Source organism: Saimiri boliviensis, chromosome 1 (genome assembly GCF_048565385.1).
Source record: "Saimiri boliviensis isolate mSaiBol1 chromosome 1, mSaiBol1.pri, whole genome shotgun sequence".
In the NCBI taxonomy this organism is placed as follows: Eukaryota; Metazoa; Chordata; class Mammalia; order Primates; family Cebidae; genus Saimiri; species Saimiri boliviensis.
The window spans coordinates 162228934-162251857 of NC_133449.1; the positions used below are offsets into that span (position 1 = coordinate 162228934).

The 22924-nt window shown below is 35.3% G+C and overlaps 1 protein-coding gene across 2 annotated transcripts in view; it reads right to left on the minus strand.

The window, feature by feature from the left end:
- Nucleotides 1–22924, minus strand: part of SPINK5 (serine peptidase inhibitor Kazal type 5) — a 74867-nt gene that overhangs the window by 32979 nt on the left and 18964 nt on the right. For both annotated transcript variants that reach the window (XM_003933987.4, XM_003933988.4), the window contains exons 5-15: nucleotides 18715–18833; nucleotides 15166–15229; nucleotides 13930–14057; nucleotides 12069–12132; nucleotides 8814–8941; nucleotides 7400–7487; nucleotides 5433–5560; nucleotides 4075–4156; nucleotides 2793–2920; nucleotides 1935–2016; nucleotides 1463–1590 (exon numbers count right to left, since the gene is read on the minus strand). In XM_003933987.4, coding sequence (XP_003934036.2) covers nucleotides 1463–1590; nucleotides 1935–2016; nucleotides 2793–2920; nucleotides 4075–4156; nucleotides 5433–5560; nucleotides 7400–7487; nucleotides 8814–8941; nucleotides 12069–12132; nucleotides 13930–14057; nucleotides 15166–15229; nucleotides 18715–18833 — 1139 coding nt within the window. The remainder of the gene's footprint in view (nucleotides 1–1462; nucleotides 1591–1934; nucleotides 2017–2792; nucleotides 2921–4074; nucleotides 4157–5432; nucleotides 5561–7399; nucleotides 7488–8813; nucleotides 8942–12068; nucleotides 12133–13929; nucleotides 14058–15165; nucleotides 15230–18714; nucleotides 18834–22924) is intronic.

Sequence of the window (22924 nt, forward strand, 5' to 3'; positions counted from 1 at the left end):
AAGAAATGCGTTTTCTTTTTCTTCATCTATAAGTCCTATATCCTGTCCTTACTTCATCATTCCCAACTGTTCTGGTCCTTAGGTTTGTTTTTTGTTTACACTTTTTATCTGGTTTCATCTGTTTCATGTGGTTGTTGTGAAAATTAAATGAGATTAGGTAGCAAAGCTCTTAGCAAATGCCATATAATTATATGCATTCAACAAATGTTTGTTGTGATAATTATATGGTCATCATCTTAACTTTCCTTCTAATAGATCTATAGTACTCCAAGCCTCAAATGCTATGGGAAAATATGCTGGATTATATGAATAATAAATTAAGTCCTTTCTAAGATTCTTGGCACATGGGAAATACAATGGGATATTTCTTTAGCCAAAAAATCAAGTGTTGAAAAAAATCCTAGTCATGCCTTTGAAAGGCCATACCATGCTATTAATTCTAAAGACCTATTTTAGGCACCCTATAAATAGGCACCCAACTCCTACATAACAAAACTCCCATTCTTGTCTTTCTCTGCTTTATTACAAAGCCAGTCTTCGTTATGAGCCCAAATATTTCTTCCTATAGCTCTTTTCCATTTTAATTATATTCCTTAAAATCACATAGAATAAGTAGGAAGAAAGGTAGTGAACAAAAAAACTCATAAATTTTCCATGCATTCTAATATTTTATATGTAATCATATGTATTTCCTATTTCATCTGATAATTTTTTCATAAAACTAAAGGCAATTAGTATAATTATCATGAAGTATTCTCTTCTCTGGGTGAATGATTCTAGGTTACTTCTGAAATGCTATAGAAGAAATTATTCTGCACCTCATTTTTTTAACTTGTGGTCTTACTTGACAAATAGTAATTGTACATTTTAATGTAATTCAATGTGATGTTTTCAAAGATGCATATATTGTGTTGATTAAATCAAGCAATTTACAGAGTTGTCCCACAATACTTATCTTTTTTTGAAAGATTTAAGGACATTTATAATTTACTCTTTTAATAATTTTGAAATATATGATACATTCTTATTAACTATAGTCACTATATTGTTGTCCAATACATTCCATATACGTATTCCTCCTGTTTAAAACTTTGTACCCTTTGATCAACATCTCTTCATTCCCAAACCCCATCCTTATCTACCCCCATTCTCTGGTAAGCACCATCCTACTCTCTACTATAAGTTAGCCTTTTTTAGATCCCACATGTAAGAGAGATCACACATTATATGTTTTTCTGTGTCTGGCGTATTCTGCATCTCTTTATATCATAATAGTTATAATCAGAAAGCACTCCACTTGTTTGTTGCTGCTGTTGTTTGTTTTTAGTCCATTTAAATATGACACCCAAAACTGAATGCTACGCTGAAGAAGAAAATGCATTATGCACAATTGTTTGAAAACTTCTTGTGGAAATTCCCACTGTTCAGTCCTCAGACTCTATGGGTCTACGGCTCTACTCACAAGAGGGCCTCACACATGGAGCAGGTGTTGCCATGCATTTTCCCATCTGGGCCCTGGATGGGGTCATTTTCTCTAGTGCAAAGAAGCGGTCCATTTTTCCTGGATTTGCGGTATTCACTACACAACTCCTGTGAAATTGAGAAGGGAAGTTGATAGTGTTGAACATAGGTTGAATCAGATTGCAAAAATAGCTGAAGCTTATACATTTTTTCTTAAATGAGAATCAGCGATTGGCTTATTTTAGAATGGTTAACTTTGAAGGCATGGCTTTTTTAAGTGATAAAAGCAATGAACCCCTCAACCAAGAAATAGTCAGATATGGACATGCATAACTGCACACATGCAAACACACATGAAAACACAAACTGCACAATTGTTTCATAAAGTTTTAAGGAATGCATGTGTTCCCTGAATATGATCTGTGGATCCTCAGTGCCATGTCCCTCAGAGTTACTGAAGGAGATTCACTCACCTCAAAGGAAGCTTTACTCTCAGATTGTCTTTTATTTCTTGATTCGCCTTCCTTCTTTTTCTTTTCTTCCTCTTCTGCTTGGCTAAAAGGGTATGGTTAAGAAGAGATGAGTAAAAATCATAGAATATCCATATTAGAAGTGATCTCAAATGTAATTTAATTTTACACTTAACAGTGATTAAATTCTTATAATGTGATATGCCTAACCCTGTGCTTAAAACACTGTGAAATCCGCACAATTATATTACAAAACTAGTATTATATCTCCAAATTACAAATTAAAAAACTGACAGACAGAATGCATAACTCACCCAAAGACATAGAGATAATAGTATAGTGGAGGGATTTAAACCCTAGTCCAGAGGTGGTTTTCTAAATTTCCAGTACTCACTACTGTATCTCTAATGACTCTCAAGCCTTTTCTTTAATCTGCCTGTAAAGTCTACTTATATCATCCTTAGCACTCCGTGGTAAATCACCCATCTTTGAAATCCTCAAACTGTCAGGAAGTTCTTCCCGGAATCCAGTGGGAGTCTGTCTTCCAGGGCTTTCATCCATTGGCCCATTGGCCTCACTTTTATTCATGGAGATAAACTAGAATTTATCCTGTTTCCACACTTAAAAACAAAAACTACTTGAATATTTCAAGATTGTGACTTTCCCCTTGCTTAAATATGAAGTCTTAACAATCTTCCAGGGACATGGATTTTTAACTACATGTCTCCAATCAGGCAGTTTCTCTAAATATACTTTAATTCTTTCATTTTTATGTTGAAGTAGCCCTCTCATAACTGAAAATGGAAATAAAGTAGAAAGAACAAAATCAACCCTCATGTTCCCAGCTGCAGGACTACTCACAAGAAGATCTCACACATGGAGCAGGTGTTGCCATGCACTTTCCCATCTGGGCCCTGGATAGGATCATTTTCTCTGGTGCAAGCAAGTTTTCCATTCCTCACAAGCTTTCGGTATTCACTGCAAAGTTCCTGTCAAGATAGAACAAGTAAGTTGGCCATATTTTTCATTTCTACTTTAAGCAGAAGATTCAAACATCTACATTGGCAGAAACTAATGTTAAGTCTCCTTGAGCTGATGATTTTAATTGTGTTTTTCTCAAATACAAAATTCAATTCAACAACAAGAAAAATATCATATGCTAAGAGAGAGGAAAAAAATAAATATAGTATGATGACCTGATATAATACAAGCAATACACAAGCAAATTCCACTATAATCCAAACATAACAAAAAAAGTACAAACATGTAGGGTACAAGAAAATCTGAGAACTCAAAGTTTGGAACCATGAAATCTGACTGTGGAAACCAGGGAAGATGTCAGGGAGCAAGAATAATTTAGGTGAGACCCTGAAAGTATAAATAGGATTTGACTGGGTGAACAAAATGAATTGGAAAATATGCACACAACATTATGAAAATAAAATAGCTGAAAAACATAGATAGGAAGTGACATGGCACATAGCAGAGCATGATTTTCTGAATGGAGATAAAGGTACAAATAAGAAAAAGATAATGAGATTAAAGTATATCCTGTATTTGATGATGAGCTGCTTGTGGGTTTTAAGCAGAGCAGTATTATGATCTGATTTACATTTTGAAACATTATTCAAGCTGTGTTAGGGAGACTGGTTGGACAAGGGAAAGGATAGAATCCAGAGGAAAAATTAGGAGACTTTTACCAGCAAAACCATAGGTAATGATAACTGAGCTAAGTCTTTGAAAACAATTATTGTAATATTTTAGGGATAAAAATCCTGCTTTGGGGGGGAATCAAGGTATTTTTCTCTCAAATTAGATGTGAAATGTCAGAAATTCATATGTAGAAAGCATATATGTAGAGTTTCTCTGGAAAGTAGTTAGCAAAAGCTAATAGTCTATAAGTGATAAAATTAGAACTCAGTTTTTTTAGCTTTTAAACGATTTTTATTTAATTTTGCGGAGTTAGTTTTGAATCAACAAGAAGGAACCAATCTTCCCATATAATTCATCTCAATACCATCCCCCAGGTTGAAGAGTTAAGATATTCTGGGGATTTCTGCAGGGCAAAATCTCAGCCTTTAGGCTCTTAAATTTTGTTCAAATTATAGCATCAAATAGGTTTTATTGGATGGATTCTACTCACTGCATACGAGGTTGCTTTTCCAGATTGTCTTTTATTTCTAGCTTGTGCTTCAGCCTTTTTCTTTTCTTCAATTTCTGCTTGGCTGAATAAAAGAGAAAATGAAGAAGATCCATTAGGAACAAACATATGCCTTGGTTTCTCCACCTAATTGCACTGATAACTGTTCTTCCTCCTTAGGATGGAAAAATTTTGTCCCTTTATCACTATGTATCAATAAGAAGCAACAAACTATCCTCCAGTACAGTATGATACTATGATTCCTTCTTAATGTCTGTTTAATGTTGAAAAAAAGACAACGATAGTGGATCTGGGAAACTTGCTTTCTGTAAAATAGCTTTCTTGCCTATAGTGAGAAAAGGAGCATCATCAATGTTCATCACAGGCACCAAAACTGAAATTATGGTGACATAACACCTGAAGACTGAAAGTGGCCTTAACAAAGCATGTCTACTCATCCCCTTGTTTCTCAGAGAACATGAGAAGTAGAGGGGGCCTTGGCTGCATCTCAGGATGGTAGAGGCTGCATCTCAGAGGTAGAGGTGGCCTTGGCTGCATCTCTTCTTCTTCAAGTCCATGGTCTATCTACCACACCGTGCATACCCTAGCTTTCCTTTAAACGTAAATATTTTGCTTACTCATAGCTGTTTTATCTAAAGGACGAGATGTGAGGGAAAAAAACATAATTTCCATATACTTTTAAATAAGCTTAAATTTACTTTGTACAATGGAATTGCACAGTTATTTGCACAGTTAATTGTACGGTTAATTGATGATATTTCAATCATATGTAGTTGTCAGTCAAAACAAAAAAAGCCGTAGATTCTATATTAAGTTAAATACTTAATTTGAGCTCAGCCAAATAAAGTGAAAGCTGTCTTAAATTTTGAAAGAAAATTGTCCATTCTAACATATCGAGACATGTCACACTTTACAAAATAAAACCCAGTGTAATTTTATAGGAGTTTAGTGTTGTTTCATGGGCAGTTTGACTTTATTCCATTTCTGCATTAAGCTCCACCTTTAGACTCTTGACTCCCACAGAAGATGAGATACCTATAAATTTCTAAAACAGGCTCACATGTGAAGTTTCAGAAGTGAGGGAGCAACTAATATTTATATAAGTTCATGTTTGTCAGGACATTCCAGTGCTAAAAGAGGGAGTGTCCAAGGAACAAGGCGTCTTTAACAAATAAATCTAGGTACTTACTCCCAGCTCTATTACTGATATTTTCCATGTAACTTATTCAACTCACTTCCCTGTCTTGAGCCACAGTTTCCCCATCTATGAAACAAGATGTTTCTATTAAATAACCTGCAAGATCCCTTCTTTCTTTGACATTCTAAAACTCTATACTCACAAGTAGGCTTGACACATGGAACACAAGTTGCCATGCATTTTCCCATCTGGACCACGAATGGGGTCATTTTCTCTAGTACAGAAAAGTATTCCATTCTTTGCTTGATCTTGATATTCACTGCAGAGTTTCTGAATAATGAATATGAGATAGTTTAGATATAGTTCTGTTTGCTGTTTATTAATGTTACATGTTATTTTTACAAATTGACTGAAAAAGAGTCATCAAAGGATGAAAAAAAAAAGGTTAGGATTTAGGGCCATCCAAAAATTGTGATATTTCTCTCCTTGTAATATCCATTTGTATCTTCAATAAATGTTTAAGTTAGGAATATATAAACATAAATGTGATATAGTTATGTTCCTTATCAGTCAAATGGAAAGGATAAGTAATTGCAATATAAAAAGCTAAGAAATATAATACTAGTCTGAATTAAGTGCGTATGAACATAAAGGAAAGAATAATTCATGGACGCTCAGAGAACTTATGTCTAAATTCTATCTTGAGAATATATTCAGGAACATCATGTGGCAAAAAGGCCATCTAAGAGGAATTAAATAGGCAAACACACAGAGGCATGAAAGAACATGTTATTTTGTGATAATCTAACATATTTATGAATAGAGTGGTTAAATAATTAGTTGGATAAAGAGATTATTCAGGAAATGGTCAAAAGGAGACTTTGAAAATCGAAGACCATTAAACTTTGAAAGGAATTTGGATATTACTTTTAGGCAATGGGAAAATTATAAATGTTTATAGCAGAAAATGGCAAAATCAAATCTTTGTTTTATGAAGTTTATCAACCAGATGTGTGGAGGATTTGATTGACTAGAGAGTGAAGTCAGAGACACTAATCATGTTATAATAAAAGAGAAAAAGAGAGAGAGGGAGGAAAAGAGAAAGGAAAGGGAGAAAGAAAAGGAAGGTGGGAGAAAACTGGAAATAAATGATTAAAGAGTAGCTGAAGGACATTTGAGTATTAAAAGAACTTGGTAATCTAGGACTGAGGGGAAGAAAGCAGTTCAAAATGAGGCTTAGACTAAGTATAGTGGCTCATGGCTGAGTAATCTTAGCACTTTGGAAAGCTGGGGTGTGAGGATAGCTTGAGAGTGGGCGGTCAAGACTGCAGTGAATCATGATCCCACCACTATACTACAGCCTGAGTGACAGAAAAAAAAGAAAGAAAATGGAGTTACATAGGCAGAAGGTGGCCTGATGGGGTGGCTTACTTAGAACTGTGGATTGTGCATCATAGAAGTCTGGAAAACTGTAAGAAATAAGTTAGGATTTCTACAGGAAGTGAAATGATCTGAATTTCTCCAACAGTGGAATTTTATAGCATCACTGACTCATGGAACCATAATATTTGTTTTCATAGTCTATGAAATGTAAAACAACATGGAGGATGAATTAAATCTTGAAGGCTGAGAAAGATGGAGACCAGCAATATATAGACCAGACATGATGCCAATACATCAATGCAAAACAAAACTATTAAATGTCTGAGCTAAGATGGTAGCAGTAGAAAAACAGAGAGATGACTAGTTAAGAGATGTTTAGAAGGCAGAGCACAGTATAATTTAAAAGGATGCACATTAAAATTCAATATTAATATTGGTTTTGAAGTAAATATCTTCACAATACCCACCACACATCGAAGAATACATATCACTTTGAATTCAGACAATGTTTTGATATATTACCTTCATTTAGGAGTACAAAACTATATTATTAATGTGACTTGATTAATTTCCTCCAAATACAGCTAGAGATTGTAATGCCATAATTTTTTTAATCTAAGCTTCATAAAAACAATAACTACAGTTTCCAGCAAACCTACTAGTAGTGGGGAAAATATTGAACAATACTGAAAATGCATACTACATAATATGCACTTACACACACACACACACACACACACACCCTCACATACAAGTTATAACTAGATTGATCAAATTGATTCTCACCGCAATTTCTCTTTTAACTTTAGTTTTTTCATCAGCCTTTTCCAAATTTTGATCTGTTTTACCATTTTCCTCTGAAAAACGCTGCTTGCTGGAAAAAGAAGAATAAATCAGTACAGATGCTTTCGAGCTTTATGTTATAAAACAGTCATTAGGTACAGATGAAAAAATCTAAGTTTTCCTGAGTTTTAATACAAACACTTTAAAAACACATCAAATCCCCAAAAAGACCCTTTAATTTCACTTTTATACCATTTCTTTCCACTAAATGATCTTTTTTCTCAGCTCCCTTTCTTAAAAGAAATTTAAAATTCTTCAGCTTACATTCTACCTTTTTGAAGAAGACATTCCAGTTCCCAAATACAAATAAGCTCTATGCCTATTGCTGTGTTTTTGTATCTGAATGTTCTTTTTCTTATACAACAGTTTTAATTCTATTTTGCAATATATAAATATGTGCACATGTCCGTGGCTTATTTCTGCTACTGAACTTAAGCTTCTTGAGACTGGGTAGTCATCATTCATATCTTCATTCTTTCATTCACTCATCATTTAGTAAGTAATTACGGTTTTTTGGGCAAATATTGACTGAGTCCTGGCCATGTAGTAGTACACCACATAAACACATACCCTGCCCTCTTGGAATTCTTGAGGCTGGTGGAAAAAACTGAAAGTCAACAAATAGTTGGAAAAATAACTGTATAATTGCCAGCTGTGATGGCGATTAGGAAAGAGAATTACTAAAGATTATGAGGATTTAATTTCAATAAGGGAGGGACTTTTGGAGTTCTTATCCAAGGAAAGATAATCTGAAATGTAATCTACAAGAAGTGACATCAGCTGGCCAAGACTGGGAGGAACTGGCGTAGGGCAGCACACAGGAAAGGGCTCATAGAGCTTGAGAAGCTGAAAGTGTCGTGAGACGTCATCTAAGACATCACAAATGTAGTAATTTGTATGTTGTGATATTTGCCCTTCTCCCAAGGTCACATGTCCCAGATAAAAAGATAAGAGTAACCCAATTAATGTATACGTCTGAAATAACAGAGTGTTTAATGAACACTGTTACTATGGGATAATTACTGAATAAAAACAATCGAAGTCTTGATACCCGCTTTTACCCCCATTCTATACTAGACTTAGTTCATAAAGAGGTTCGCAAAGGTCACAGGGCAATGTTAAGAAGTATGATGTAAGTCAATATTCCAACAGCAAATGGACTCCATTTGTTCTCAGAAATAGACACACATCAGTAGTGCCTACTCACTAGGTGGTATTACGATTTGTGGAGGACATAAAATTGCTCAAATTGTTCTCAACAACAAAGCTTCCTTTCAAAGTTATTTTTACTCATCAAGCAAATCAATCTCCACGTCCACCTTTTGAATCACTCCAAAAAAACTGTTTCTATACTCACAAAATCTCAGCACACAGGGCACATTTGTTGCCATGCATCCTGCCATCAGGGCCACGGACTGGATCACTCTCCCGTGTACAAAATAGTCTTCCATTTCTCACTTGTTTTTCATATTCCTTGCAAAAATCCTTTGAAAAGACAATTATATTTATTTTACTTCATTTCATTTCAGGTTATTTTATTTTTTGAGACATGATTCTGCTCTATTGCTCAGGCTGGAGTGCAGGAGAATGATTATAGCTCACTGAAGACTCTAACTTCTAGGCTCAGAGATCCTCTCACCTCAGCTTCCTAACTAAATGGGACTACAGACATGCACCACCACCACACCCAGCTAATTTTTTTTTCTTTTTTTTTTTTTAGAGACTCGATCTCATCATGTTGCTCAGGCTGGTCTTGAATTCCTTGGCTCAAGTAATCTTCCTACCTTGGCCTCCCAAATGGTTAGAATTATAGGCATGAACCACCATACCCAGCCAACAGTAATTTTACTTACCATTTTTCTACTTTTTAATCTAGAAATTTTATAATAGTTTTATTATGACAAAACATCAGCTCTAGAAGTTGGAAAATACATACAACATATTAATGAGAATTACTAAGAAATAGTAATTACAATGTCAACTACTTGGCACTTATATCTATTATGTGGTATATTTATTAAAAGTTAAAATAGCCTCAGAAAAAAATAAGGCTGACTAATAATTTTATTGGATTAAAGCTAGATATTTCTTTTCATCTTTCAAATTAATGGGGGTCAGAGGGATATCTTTCATGAGGTTCCAGCACAAACACAACAAAATGTAGCAGCCAAGACAACATATATATATACATATATATAGTGAGATGAAATGTCTAAAGGTGACTTAATATGGACCTAGTCAAGAATAATCCAACCTAGTTTGTAAGTAAAAGGAAACACGATATTATTCAACAGTGTTATGCTTACTTCAGTTGATTTTCTCTATGGATCTGTGGATAATTTTTATGTATTCTGCCTTCTTTATCCATGATCATTTCTGACATCATAGGTGGAAACCTCAAAGAGAGTGGATCTAATTTCCTTCCACCCTCACCTTAGAGGGGTAGACCATCAAGACTGATACTGATTTAGAAAACCTAAAACAGAGTGACTTCCCCCCAAGAAAAATCCAAGAGAGATTTGTTTTCAGATTTCCTGATGCGTTCGTCCAATACTTTCAAGATACTTTCTGTGTTTTGAAAATTCTACTGTGTGGTGAGGGCTAAACTTTACAAAAAACAATACTCTAAGCTCCTCTAGGCTTGGGGATCTCTACACCATTAAACATTTGTGGTGGGATATAGTACTATAATAAGACCTACAAAGAAATCCTGGTCTATAACTTTTTTTCAACTGTGTGACCTTCGTCATCCCATTTCAAGCAAGAAAACACGGGCATAAAGAACATGCTGGGTGTCAAATGACCTGGGCCACCACATTGTGCCTCTCATCCAACTGGGAGACCACAGCAAAGTCCCCTCGCCTTTGGGACCACAATCTTAACACTTCCACAATGAGGTTTTTGGAACAGATGTTCTGTAGGACCTTTTCTAGATCTTGCATTCTTTGATTTAAAAAAAAATAATTCAACTTCCACTGGGATGCTTTAACAGAGAATCTAACTGCTTCCTATTAAGAAGATATTTATTTTTGGAGGAGCAATGGGTGTGCTCCAAACTTCATGGTTGTAATAATCTAGAAATAGAGACACGGAAGACAGTCACCTGATAATCATAGCGTAGTATAAAAAAATTAATGCTCAATGATTCTCATAAAAGAAACAATGATAATTTCAGTTTATAAGTTGTGATTCATCCAAGGAGATTCTGAAGAAACATTCTGTATACAACTCAGTGACAAGTTAATTATAGGGAACATATTGAGCCATCACAATAAAGCAGTCCTATTCACATGTCAGGCACAATGACCCCACCAAAACAATGACCTTAGCCACTGAGCGGAAGAGGGAAGCACAGAGAGACCTGATGAGCAACAAAGGATAAGAACTCTCTATGTCTATGAAGTAATAAAATGCTAAATATCACAGGATGACCCAAAGTTTTAGACTGAAATTTAGCAACCACCACAAAAGAATTGCTTTTCAATCCTTGGCAAGTGTGGCATAAACTGTAGATGGTTCTGAATACTTAGTTTTTCTAAATGTAAACCTTTGACACCCTATTTAGGATGAGAGCTTTGCTTCATTAAATAGCATTATGAACTGAAGGACCAGCTCTTGACTACCAAAAGTGGGCTTGTTTCTCCCTTTAGGAAAACATAAACCCTACAATCTGCAAAAAAGGAGTACACTTGTATTAGCACAAAAGTGATCTACAGGATATAGAAACACAGTCTGACAGTAAGGTAAAATTCAGGTCATATATCCAACCTCTTTATTTTGCTGACAAGAAAATTAAGGCCCAGGATGATTATTTGCTTAGTCTCCCACACCCAGAGCACGAAAAAACCAAGGCTAAAACTGAGGTGTTCTGACTTCTCAACAAAAGGTTAGCTATCTAGCAAAGAAAATGCTGTCTCTCTCATTGAAACCGGTGATTTAAGAAATCCAGGCTGCATTACCTAAAGTGCTCATTCAAATTATTTTATACTAGATTGAATAATTAAATTATCAAGTAATTCAAATTATTTTAAGGGCATTTTTTAAAACACAATCTAAAAATTCGTCCATTTTTTTTTTTTAAGCAGAACCAAGAACTTTATAAATGCAGGTCTCTCTAAATAGAACAATCATAATGGCAAAGTGAATAACTTCAACTTGGGTCAATGTAATTACACATAAAATGCACCAGTGAATATAGTGTTTAAAAGACTGTGACGCTCTTTTAAAGTTATTCCTGTTTAATTTATATTATATTGAAATTTTTAAACAATGTATTCAGAGTAAAATGGTTTTACAACTAAACCAAAAAGAAAGCTGGTAGAAATTAAGCAGAACTTTGTATAAACTTTCTACTTTATACTTTCTGTTGGGAGCTGGAGGACTGGGGAAGCATAGATGGAAATTGCACATTTTGAGCCTTAGGTAGGAAATGCTGATTTAAATCTGAATCTAATGATTTATATTCTAGGAAGTCAATCTGGGGAATTTTGATATTAAGAAAAATATGTAATAATAAAAGGCAATGACTTTATTTCATTACTCAAAGGTTTAAGCATAAATTTGTTGATATTTATGGCCACAAGAATCAAACTGTGCTGGTGTGTCATTTTACCTTCTCAGCATTCCGTCGAATTCTAGTTTCGCCCTCTCGCTTGGCATTTTCAACTTCTTTTAAACTGTGAAGAAAAGTAAACAGTTGGTCAGTTTACGACGCAATCATATTGTCAGTATCCTCAGTCCTGTGCGACACACTTTCATGTCCTCTGTTACAACTTGCTGAAATGATCCACTTACAAGAGACAAGCATTTCCCTGTCTTCAATGTCTGAGCCAGAGAAATTGCCAAAGATAAGGAAGGGTGTGAAACTGACTCACTGACAGTCAATTAGAAGCTTTGTTCTGTAAAACTGAATGGGTGTGACACCTTGATTGACAAACAGAAGACTGTCAGGAAAATTCCCTTTAACAGGTAGAACCAAGAGCTTTAAAATAATGCTGTGACAAGGGTGAAACCAAAGTAAGCATTTGAGGCTTGCCATCCACACCCTTAAGTATAACTTTGTATACTTCATAAAGTATTTGTTTGCTTTTCATGTAAAAGTACTAGGTTGTTAATGAAAGCTACATTTGAATTGAGCTTTAAGCCCTTTCACGTATATCATTTGATTAGAGTCTCATCCTGGAGATAGGGTGGCTATTCCAGTACCCAGAGGAAGAAACCAGGAGTTAGAGAGGTGAAGTTTCCCTTTTCACCTAATGTATGAAAAGAAAGAAAACCACAGAATTAGGGCAGATTTGAACACTGAGAGCACATGTCTCCTAGATAAGAAAGTGAAAATCAGACTGATTTCCTGTCGGGAAACCAGTTATCATCAACCTTTTGTAAACCTGATTGGACATGTCCTTGAATTCTACAAGGATTAACTGTAATTTTCAAAGGCAGGTGTGAAGTTTACTAATCTGTTAAATCTCTGTCCTGATTGTAAAGTTCCAGTGATGTAAATATAGCAATTTAAGGCTTCCTGGCACACAAATTAGAGAGTCTAACCCTTAACAACCAGAATATGAGAGATTGATTAGATCTTACTCACTTCTGTACCTTCAATGCCCAGGCACTGCCAGTCACTCAAAGATTAACCCAATAGTTTTCCTTTCATAATGTTCCATGTTCCACTTTCTAAGCTAATAATAGATGCAGACACATGGCATTATTACTATTATTATTTTAATTAGACTTACATTACTTAGTAAGGGTCTCTACACATGCCCAAATGAAGCAATGGATGTCATGATTCCGTTTCTTTACTTTTCTTTCTTTTTTTTTTTTTTTTTTTGAGACAGAGTCTTGCTCTGTCACCAGGCTGGAGTGCAGTGGCGCAATCTCAGCTCACTGCAACCTCCGCCTCCTGGGTTCAAACGATTCTTTCGCCTCAGCCTCCCGAGTAGCTGGGACTACAGGCATGTGCCACCACCCCCGGCTAATTTTTTTTTTATTTTTTTTTATTTTTAGTAGAGACGGGGTTTCACCGTGTGGGCCAGGATGGTCTCGATCTCTTGACCTCATGATCCACCCTCCTCGGCCTCCCAAAGTGCTAGGATTACAGGCGTGAGCCACCACGCCCGGCCTGAAGCAATGGATGTCAAAAGACTGACCTAGATTATTCCATATGAATGTGGTTTCTAAATTTTAAAATATTTGGCCTTATAAAACACTATGCATTTTCAAATTATTGTAATTTAAAAGACACAAAAGTCTTGAATTTAATAACTAACATGACCACCTTATTCTCTCCTTTTAAGAAACTTCAATATGAAGAAAAAGACAAGAAGCCGTTCTGTGAGAAAGGCTATTTCACATTGTAAAGACAAAGAATTGCATGCTTCAGGAACAGGATTTTATCTCCCTGAGGAGTGATTCTCAGGACAGTAACCAATTGCATCATCATCAAATCCACCTGTGTTGATGATACTTACAACAGCTCAGCACACATCGCACACTTATTGCCATGTGTCTTCCCATCAGGACCGAGAACAGGATCATTTTCCCTTGTGCATCCAAGTCTTCCATCCACTACATAGGGCCGAAAAGCACTGCATACATCCTGAAGATCAGGGAAAGGAACTTGAGACGTACCAAGATGGTAATGCTTACGACACTAGTTTCAGAAATTTTATAGAACTCAGTCCCTCTGACATTGCTACGGGCCACTTAGAGCAGTACCAGCTGTGTAGAAGTAGCTCAGTAAGTACTGAATAATTCACATGGTTAAACATAAAACTCTTTTACTTTTTTTTTTATTTGGGAAAATAACTTTTTATTTATTTCATTTATTTTTAAAATTTTTTAAATTTTTTTAAATTATACTGTAAGTTCTGAGATACATGTACAGAATGTGCAGATTTGTTACATAAGTATACCTGTGCCATAGTGGTTTGCTGCATCCATCACCCCATCATCAACATTAGGTATTTCTCCTAATGCTACTTGTTTATTCATTTATTTAGTAAACAGATAACCTACTATGTGCTAGAACTCAGACAGAGCACAGTCATTTCCCCTCAACTTGCTCCCAATCTCCAAGGTGATCAAAAGAGACATTACAAATAGTATGATGCTAAATGACTTGGTGGAAGTAACCTCAGGTGCTCTGGCAGCTTATAAAAAGAGCATCAGACCTTGAAAATTAGGAAAATCATTCACCTAGAAAAAGACAAGTGTGAGATGTGTGAGATCCTTTCCTCCTTCCCCTTCCCCTACCATCACAGGCTCACAAAACTGCATCATAGAAAAAAAAAAAAAAAAGCTACTTAATTCAAATCTCATTTTAGGTTAAGTGATTTGTCCAAGATCTCCTAACAGCAAGTAACAATGCTAGGGTTTTAACTCAGGCAAAGTGACTGAAGTGTTGTGCCCTTTCTACTACACATGTAGTCTCCTTTTTTATTTCTTCTTCTTTTTCTTTTCTTTCTTTCTTTTTTAAATAGAAAGCAGAAATAGGATCAAAAGGTCTAACCACCAAGGTAATTTGATTCAGTTTAAGAGACTATCAATAGCTTTTTCACATTAGTGGGCAGTACTAGGTATTCCATTTCACTTAAAGGAAGAATTACTTCCTTTCAAGGTTCCCACTCAAGAAGAAAGACGAAAGCACCTACTTCCTGTTTGAAGTTAGCCTCCCGTATTTCCCAGACGCTGATGTTTGACCTCACCTTCTCTGGATTACTGCTTTTACATTCCCCTTCACTTTTTACACCAATTTTGGACCCGGTTTTCCTAGAATCGAAAGTTAGCAGACACAGCAGTTTAATATTACAACTTCCCACCATGCAAAACTAACTGGTCTACATTACATTGTCATTCTCTTTTGCTCCCCAAAACAGCTGCCACATTGTATTATTTTCTTACTTTTTCTAATAAGAGCCCCTGTTTATAACTTGAAGTCGAAGAAATGTAGTTAACATGGAAGAGATGGGAAGGATTCAGACTTGTAAATATTATTTCTAGAAATCTATTTTTAACCTGTGTTCCCAGGAGGGATCCACATCAGAAGACGAAGATGAGTAAAGCTTATAACTGGATAGCAGATACCCCTCAGCCCCCAAGAAGCTTTTGTTGTTTTCAATAAACAAAGTCAAATCTGTATTCCCTAATATCCCACTCTGCTACTCTTTATTTGGGTTATGCGGACTAGTATTTTATTTTTCATAAAAAGTATGTAAAGTTTTGATAATTAATTTTGTTCCGTCTAGTCGACCTTTAAGGTATTTATATCTGAAAACACGGATCCTCAAATGTAAGAGATAGTTCCTAATTTCTAAAAAGTTAAAGCAGGTTACAATGATAGCATCTGTAAAATAATAAAAATTTAATAAAAACAATGTAAAGAACAAAACTAAATATTTAAAAGTGATAAGAAAAAAGTTATTTCCAAGGATATCAGCTGAGGAACACTACAAAAATTAAAATTTCAATTTTATTGTAGAGCCTCCTACCAGCCAGAACTGCAAGGAAAACAACACGAGGAGAAATATGATTCTCATTGCATAGTATAAAGATATATACCAGGGTATGTTTGACAAACAAGAAGGTTACATAGGAGCTGTATGATTAATGTAAAGTGTTCTCTCTCTAACTTTAGTCTTTATTCTCAACCTTACAAATATCACATACTCGTAGCCGGGTGCGGTGGCTGGAGCCTGTAATCCCAGCACTTTGGGAGGCTGAGGCGGGTGGATCGCGAGGTCGAGAGATCGAGACCAACCTGGTCAGCATGGTGAAACCCCGTTTCTACTAAAAATGCAAAAAATTAGCTGGGCATGGTGGTGCGTGCGTGTAATCCCAGCTACTCAGGAGGCTGAGGCAGGAGAATTGCCTGAACCCAGGAGGCGGAGGTTGCGGTGAGCCGAGATTGCGCCATTGCACTCCAGCCTGGGTAACAGGAGCGGAACTCCGTCTCAAAAAAAAAAAACAAAAAACAAAAAACAAAAAACAAATATCACATACTCACATACACAGAATAAGAAAAATTGGCCGGGCGCGGTGGCTCAAGCCTGTGGTCCCAGCACTTTGGGAGGCTGAGGCGGGTGGATCACAAGGTCGAGAGATCGAGACCATCCTGGTCAACATGGTGAAGCCTCGTCTCTGCTAAGAATACAAAAAATTGGCTGGGCATGGTGGCACGTGCCTGTGATCCCAGCTGCTCAGGAGGCTGAGGCAGGAGAGTTGCCTGAACCCAGGCGGCGGAGGTTGCGGTGAGCCGAGATCGCGCCATTGCACTCCAGCCTGGGTAACAAGAGCGAAACTCCGTCTCCAAAAAAAAAAAAAAGAAAAATTAAGGCGGATGTTGAACAGTTAGAATACGTGGTGGACACAGGGAGGGGAGCATCACACACTGCAGTCAGTTGGAACTAGGGGAGGGACAGCGGGGGTGGGGAGGGTGGGGAGGGATAACGTGGGGAGAAATACCAGAAACTGGTGACTGGTGGGGGTGGCGGGGGTGGTGGTGGTGGTGGTTGTGGTGGTGAGGAAGGCAGCAAACCACCTTGCCATGTGTGTACCTATGTAACAATCCTGCACGATCTGCGCGTGTACCCCAGAACCTAAATAAATAAAACAAAATCTGAAAAAAAAAATAAATAAATAAATAAAAAAATAAAGATATATACCAGAAATTCGGGGAGAGAAACCTTCATCTGTACCAGAGATTTAAAGATTTACAATGGGATTCCCCACATAAGATGCAGTAAGAATGAAATACATAGCATGCTAATACTTGTGCTACCAAATATATATCTGATTAAAATCTGTATATTTTTCATATATTTATGTTGGTTTTCTGTTTCTCTTTGTTGACCCTTGGCAAGAGTTCAGGACATAATATTTTTTCTTTTGTACTTTAGGTTCCGGGGTACATGTGCAGATCATGCAGGATCGTTGCATAGGTACACACATGGCGATATGGTTTGCTGCCTCCAACCCCCCCCGTCACCTACGTCTGGCATTTCTCCCCATGTTATCCCTCCTCGACCTCCTTACCTTCCTTGCTATCCCTCCCTTGGCCTCCCCCAAAAGACTGCAGCGTGTGATGCTCCCCTCCCTGTGTCCATGTGTTCTCATTGTTCAACATCCGCCTATGAGTAAGAACAGGTGGTGTGTGATTTTCTGTTCTTGTGTCAGTTTGCTGAGAATGATGGTTTCCAGATTCAACCATGTCCCTACAAAGGACACGAACTCATCGTTTCTTATGGCTGCATAGTATTCTATGGTGGATATGTGCCACATTTTCCTTGCAGGACACAATTTTAAAGTGAATTTCTGAAAGTACCATCATGCAAAGGAGGAGAGTAGTTTAATGCAGTTTTATTTTGCTGAAAATATTTATTGCAAGGAGAGCTAAAGTTTGCAGAATCTCAAAAAGTGAATAATTATGATGTCCCTCATTAACCTATACAAACATTGGTTTTTATGTTTGCAAAGCCTGAAGACCAGACAATTCAAGATTGAGGTCATCAGCCAGAACCTGCAAAGCCGGTATGTCATCTTGTTGGTGAAGACAATTGATAACCAAACCTAGCATGAGGGTGGAGAAAGAAGAAAACAGGGACAAGATATAGGACGGTAAAATGCCTTAGCTATTTGGCAAATGTTGAGAGATGGGAAGAAAGTTTAATACTGAAAGTCCCAATTATCTACTCTGATATAAATTATTAAGCACTTAGGAAATATAATTTGATGATGAAATAATTCTCTGTGAAAAAGGGTATACTCACAGATAAATAGATGACAGACAATGAATAGGTAGAAGATAGACAGATGTGTATAGGTATATATGTCTGTGTATCTATATAAATATAATCTAAAACATATATTATAATTATATAATTTATTTTATAGATTATAAAATATTAAATCTATAGTGTATTATAATATTAAACCTATATTTTCTTATAGATTTTAAATGTGAAATATATAACATTTTATAGATGAAAACATATCATCTGTAATCCCTCTATCCTGTCTACTTCATAAAGTGATAACCATCTGATAAATCATACATAAAAGTGCTTTGTAAAATATAAAGTGTTATGCTATATACCTTTATTGGTCTGAAGAGTAGAAAAAGAAGTGGTACTAATAATTTAGGAATGGCTAACCCCCACACAATAAATTGTTATATTAAAGACTATAGGGAAAGCTGTGTCATGTAATTATAGAGAGAACATATTTCAGGGAGAAAGCCTACTTCAGAGAATACTCACATATTCTCAGCACACAGTTCACATCTGTTGCCATATGTTTTCCCATCTGTGCCACAAACAGCTTCATAAATATCGAGACAGATTAAATCCCCGTCTCGTTTAAAATCATCACAATTCAGCTGCGAAAGACATGATCAAGGAACATCAAAATATAAGAGACAAAATAATCCTTAGATGTATAACTAGATTAACATTTTAAGCCCACAATAATGTAAATTGCTGGAGAAGAAAAACATATCATGGAGGCTATAGTAAGCTAATAAATTTAAGGGCAATAAAACATGATCCAAGAACAGAGATAAAATTAGATTTCAGAAGAAAGGATTTCAGTATCACTTAGGCTGTCTGGGTGAAGTAGGCCAGCTCACCTCTCTGAAGCTTGCTTGTCTGCCCAATCTGCCTGCCTTCTCCACAGAGGAGTAGTGATGCTCAGTAGATTATGAATATGAAAGCTCTTTGTTTGTAGTTTACAAACTACAAACTACAGTCAAGTTTCTGTTATTATAAATGAGGATAGTAATTAACAGCTGGATTGCTTGTTTCATATTCCTAAGTCTGCCACTTAAGCTGTATGACTTGCACAAGTTATTTTAAAAAACCTTATGCTCTAGCGTCCTCATCTGCAAAACAGTTGTAATTTCATCAACCTCTCAGCATTATATACAGATTTGAATGTATAGCACTTGAAACAGTGCCTGGCACAGATCCATTTATTGTTATTGTTGTTGTTGTAATTTTCAATGTTTTTTCTATTGACAAGCCAAGAAAACTAAACATCTTTAGGTAGAGCAGGAGAAAGCCCAAGTCTCTATACTAATAATATGACATATATTTGGGAACAAACCTGAATGGTAAAGGAAAACAAATGCACAAGGTAGTAACTGAAGAGTTGTGTTCAAGTCTCAGACCTGCCACCCACACACTTCATCTCTTTGCACCTCACTTTCCTCATCAGATAAATGGAAATTCACACCCTACCCACATTCCAGATTTGCAGTAAGGATCAAATGAATTCTTATGAAACATTATCTGGCATCATATTATTGTGACTACTAAAGCTACTAAAAAAGATATAGAGTTAACTTGATTTTAACTTTTATCTAAAACTTTTTATCTAAAGAAAACTGAATAATTTTTCATTAAAATATCACATTGAAAAATACAATTTCACATCAGCATCAAAATAAAGACATTTTAATGATAAATATGAAACACTTAGAATGTAGACCGATGGTGAATCAGTATTTCACACAATATAAAGGATAAAAGGCGGATACAGAAGATCAAGTTGAGAAAGTCTTATCTAGAAGGAAAAGAACTGAAAATAGGAAAGAAAAGCTAAAGAATATACTAAAATATTCATATGTTTAGAAAGAAGTTAAAAATAGATTGAAACTAAGGTAAGTAGTGCCCATATATGTTATTTCGTTCATTCATTTGTTCATATTCCACAAAATTTACCACATATTATCTATGTTTCAGCATTCTTCTGGACTATGAAGCTACCACAGGCGTGGTAGAAACCAGACTCTCCTTTTTAAGGAATGGACAGAAAGAAGGAAAGTCTGACTGAAGCATAAAGAAAAAGCAGGTAACTGGTTTTCTCTCAAAAATAGTTCTACCAAAACTGCAGAAGCATACAGAAATTATAGATCGAACTAATTAACTCAAAACAATCACTGCTATCCTCCTTCACCAGAAAATCAACAGCAACATACTAACGAGGTCACAGGTGTAGAGAGGGGAAGGACAGAACAAGTCAAAAGGCCAGCTGGGAGATGATGAAAGCAGGTGCAAGGATTTACAACTCCACCTCCTTCCCCTCCAAACCTCAAGGAGGAGGATCACAACCTACAGAAAACACCTCTTCCTAATGTTGACAATGCCTGAGAGCTTACAGATGGATTCCTGACCTGGTGAGTGGCAGCAAACTGGAGTGGGAAAGAGTGGATTCAGAACCTCCAGCCGTGGGTCTTGTCTCTTTTTCTATCTTTACACTCACCAAAAGGGCTACAGACCGAAGCTTGGCCTTGAACATTACCTAGCCAAATTTAGCAGAAAAAATAAATACAGCCGTTATGAAATCTTACAATAAAAATAGCTGTGTATCTGAGAACTAAAAAATAGAATATACTAAACAACATGTATCAATTGAAGTAGAAGCACTGAAATGGGTAGAAAAATATTTTATCAAGTCTATGCTATAGAAAAATAAGAGAAGATATCTGAATAAACAAATATAAAACAATAACAAAAAAGAAGTTATAAAGGAAGAACAAAGTAGAAATTTTGAATATGGAAAATAGTCAAATGATAATAAATCTAACAGTATAAATAATAAAGATGGGATAGGTACAAATAAATAATGAACTTGTGAACCAGATGATCAGGTCAAGGAATTCTCTTAGAAGGCAAAAGAAGTAAGAAACAATTTTTCTAAAAAAGGAAAAGCCAAAGGACATTTAAAATAGTATTAGAAGTCTCCAAAAGAAGGAAATAAGCATAGAAATAAATATTTGAAGAAAGGAACAATTTCTATAATTAACAAAAAATAAAAGAATAAAAGAGAGAAAAACAAGAATTTAAACTAAAATCTAGTTAATAACAAAATTGTGTTTACAGAAAATAAACGGAGAGTAAATTAACATACATTCAGAGAGAAGACAAAGATACTGACAATAGACACATATATTAGCAATAGAATAAGTAATTAAAAGTATGGATGATTTGGTTAAGGATAGTCATACTAGGAACAAAAATAAATCACCACCCAAAAAAAGCTAGAAAGAAGAAACTACTAAGTATAGTAATTGAAAATACTTTTAAAATGGAAGAACCAAGTCCTACTATAACAGAAATAACAATAAATTTAAATGAGCTAAACATACAATTAAGAGACAATTAGTAATTGGATGTTTCAAAAAAGGAATCAAACCATGTATTGAGAAAAATTAAAACTAAAGGCATGCTAGTATCAAACTAATAAGATAATAAAAATATACAAGACCAAAATGAATAAGAAGAGAGCATATGCAGGAATATTAACACTTAAAAATTATAATTTAGTACAAAAATGCATTATAAGTGACAAAGAATGACAATATATGAAATTTTAAAAAAGACAAGAACAAGAACAGGAAAGTATAACAATCATGAGCATATATTCACCTAATAATAAAGACTTTAAATATGTCAAACAAGAACCAATAAAATGTAATAGCATTAAGGCCTGGCACGGTGGCTCACGCCTGTAATCCCAGCACTTTGGGAGGCCAAGGCAAGCAGATCACGAGGTCAGGAGTTTGAGATCAGCCTGATGAACATGGTGAAACCCGGTTTCTACTAAAAATTCAAAAATTAGCCAGGCATGGTGGTGTGCACCTGTTATCCCAGCTACACAGGCGATTGAGGCATGAGAATCGCTAGATCTCAGGAGGTGGAAGTTGCAGTGAACCGAGATCATGCCACTGCACTCCAGCCTGGGGGACAGAGCAAAACTCCATCTAAAAAAAAAAAAAAAAAAAAAAAAAAAAACAAAACAAAACAAAGAAAAGAAAAGATAGAAAGAAAGCAAAAAGAAAAGAAAATCAATAACTAAAGTTAGAGATATAACCAAACACTTCTCAGAAATTTAGATATAAAGTAGAGAAAAAAAGAATCTTAAACCATTACATTTTTATAGAAAAGTAAAGAAACAGAAAATAAACTTTTTAAAAAATAATATATTAAACCTTCATAAAAGCAGAATATTTGTTAGATCACAAAATCTTAAGAAACAACATATAATTGATACTACATCGTTTATGTTCTCTGACCAAAATTTAATAAAATTAAAAGCTAATATAAAATATTTAAAAGTTCCACATATTTGAAAATTAGATAATTTATTACTAAATAACTTTGGGGTTAGAGAAATTGAGAAATGTTTGGAAAATAATGATAAATAGAAACACTTAAAGTAAAAATTTTAAGATGATTATGAATATCTTTAAATATATTTGTCAGAAATTTTTTAACAATTAAATTTAAAGAATAAGGTATTCCTCAATCCCATTGTAAAATGAGCAGAATAAACATAAACAGGAATTAATGCCATAGAAAACAGAAACAATTGAGAATATTATCAAAAAAGCTGATATAAAAGATTTCTAGTAGGACTTACCAAAGAGGAAAGTAATATGAAAAGTAAAAATATACGGAATGATAATTT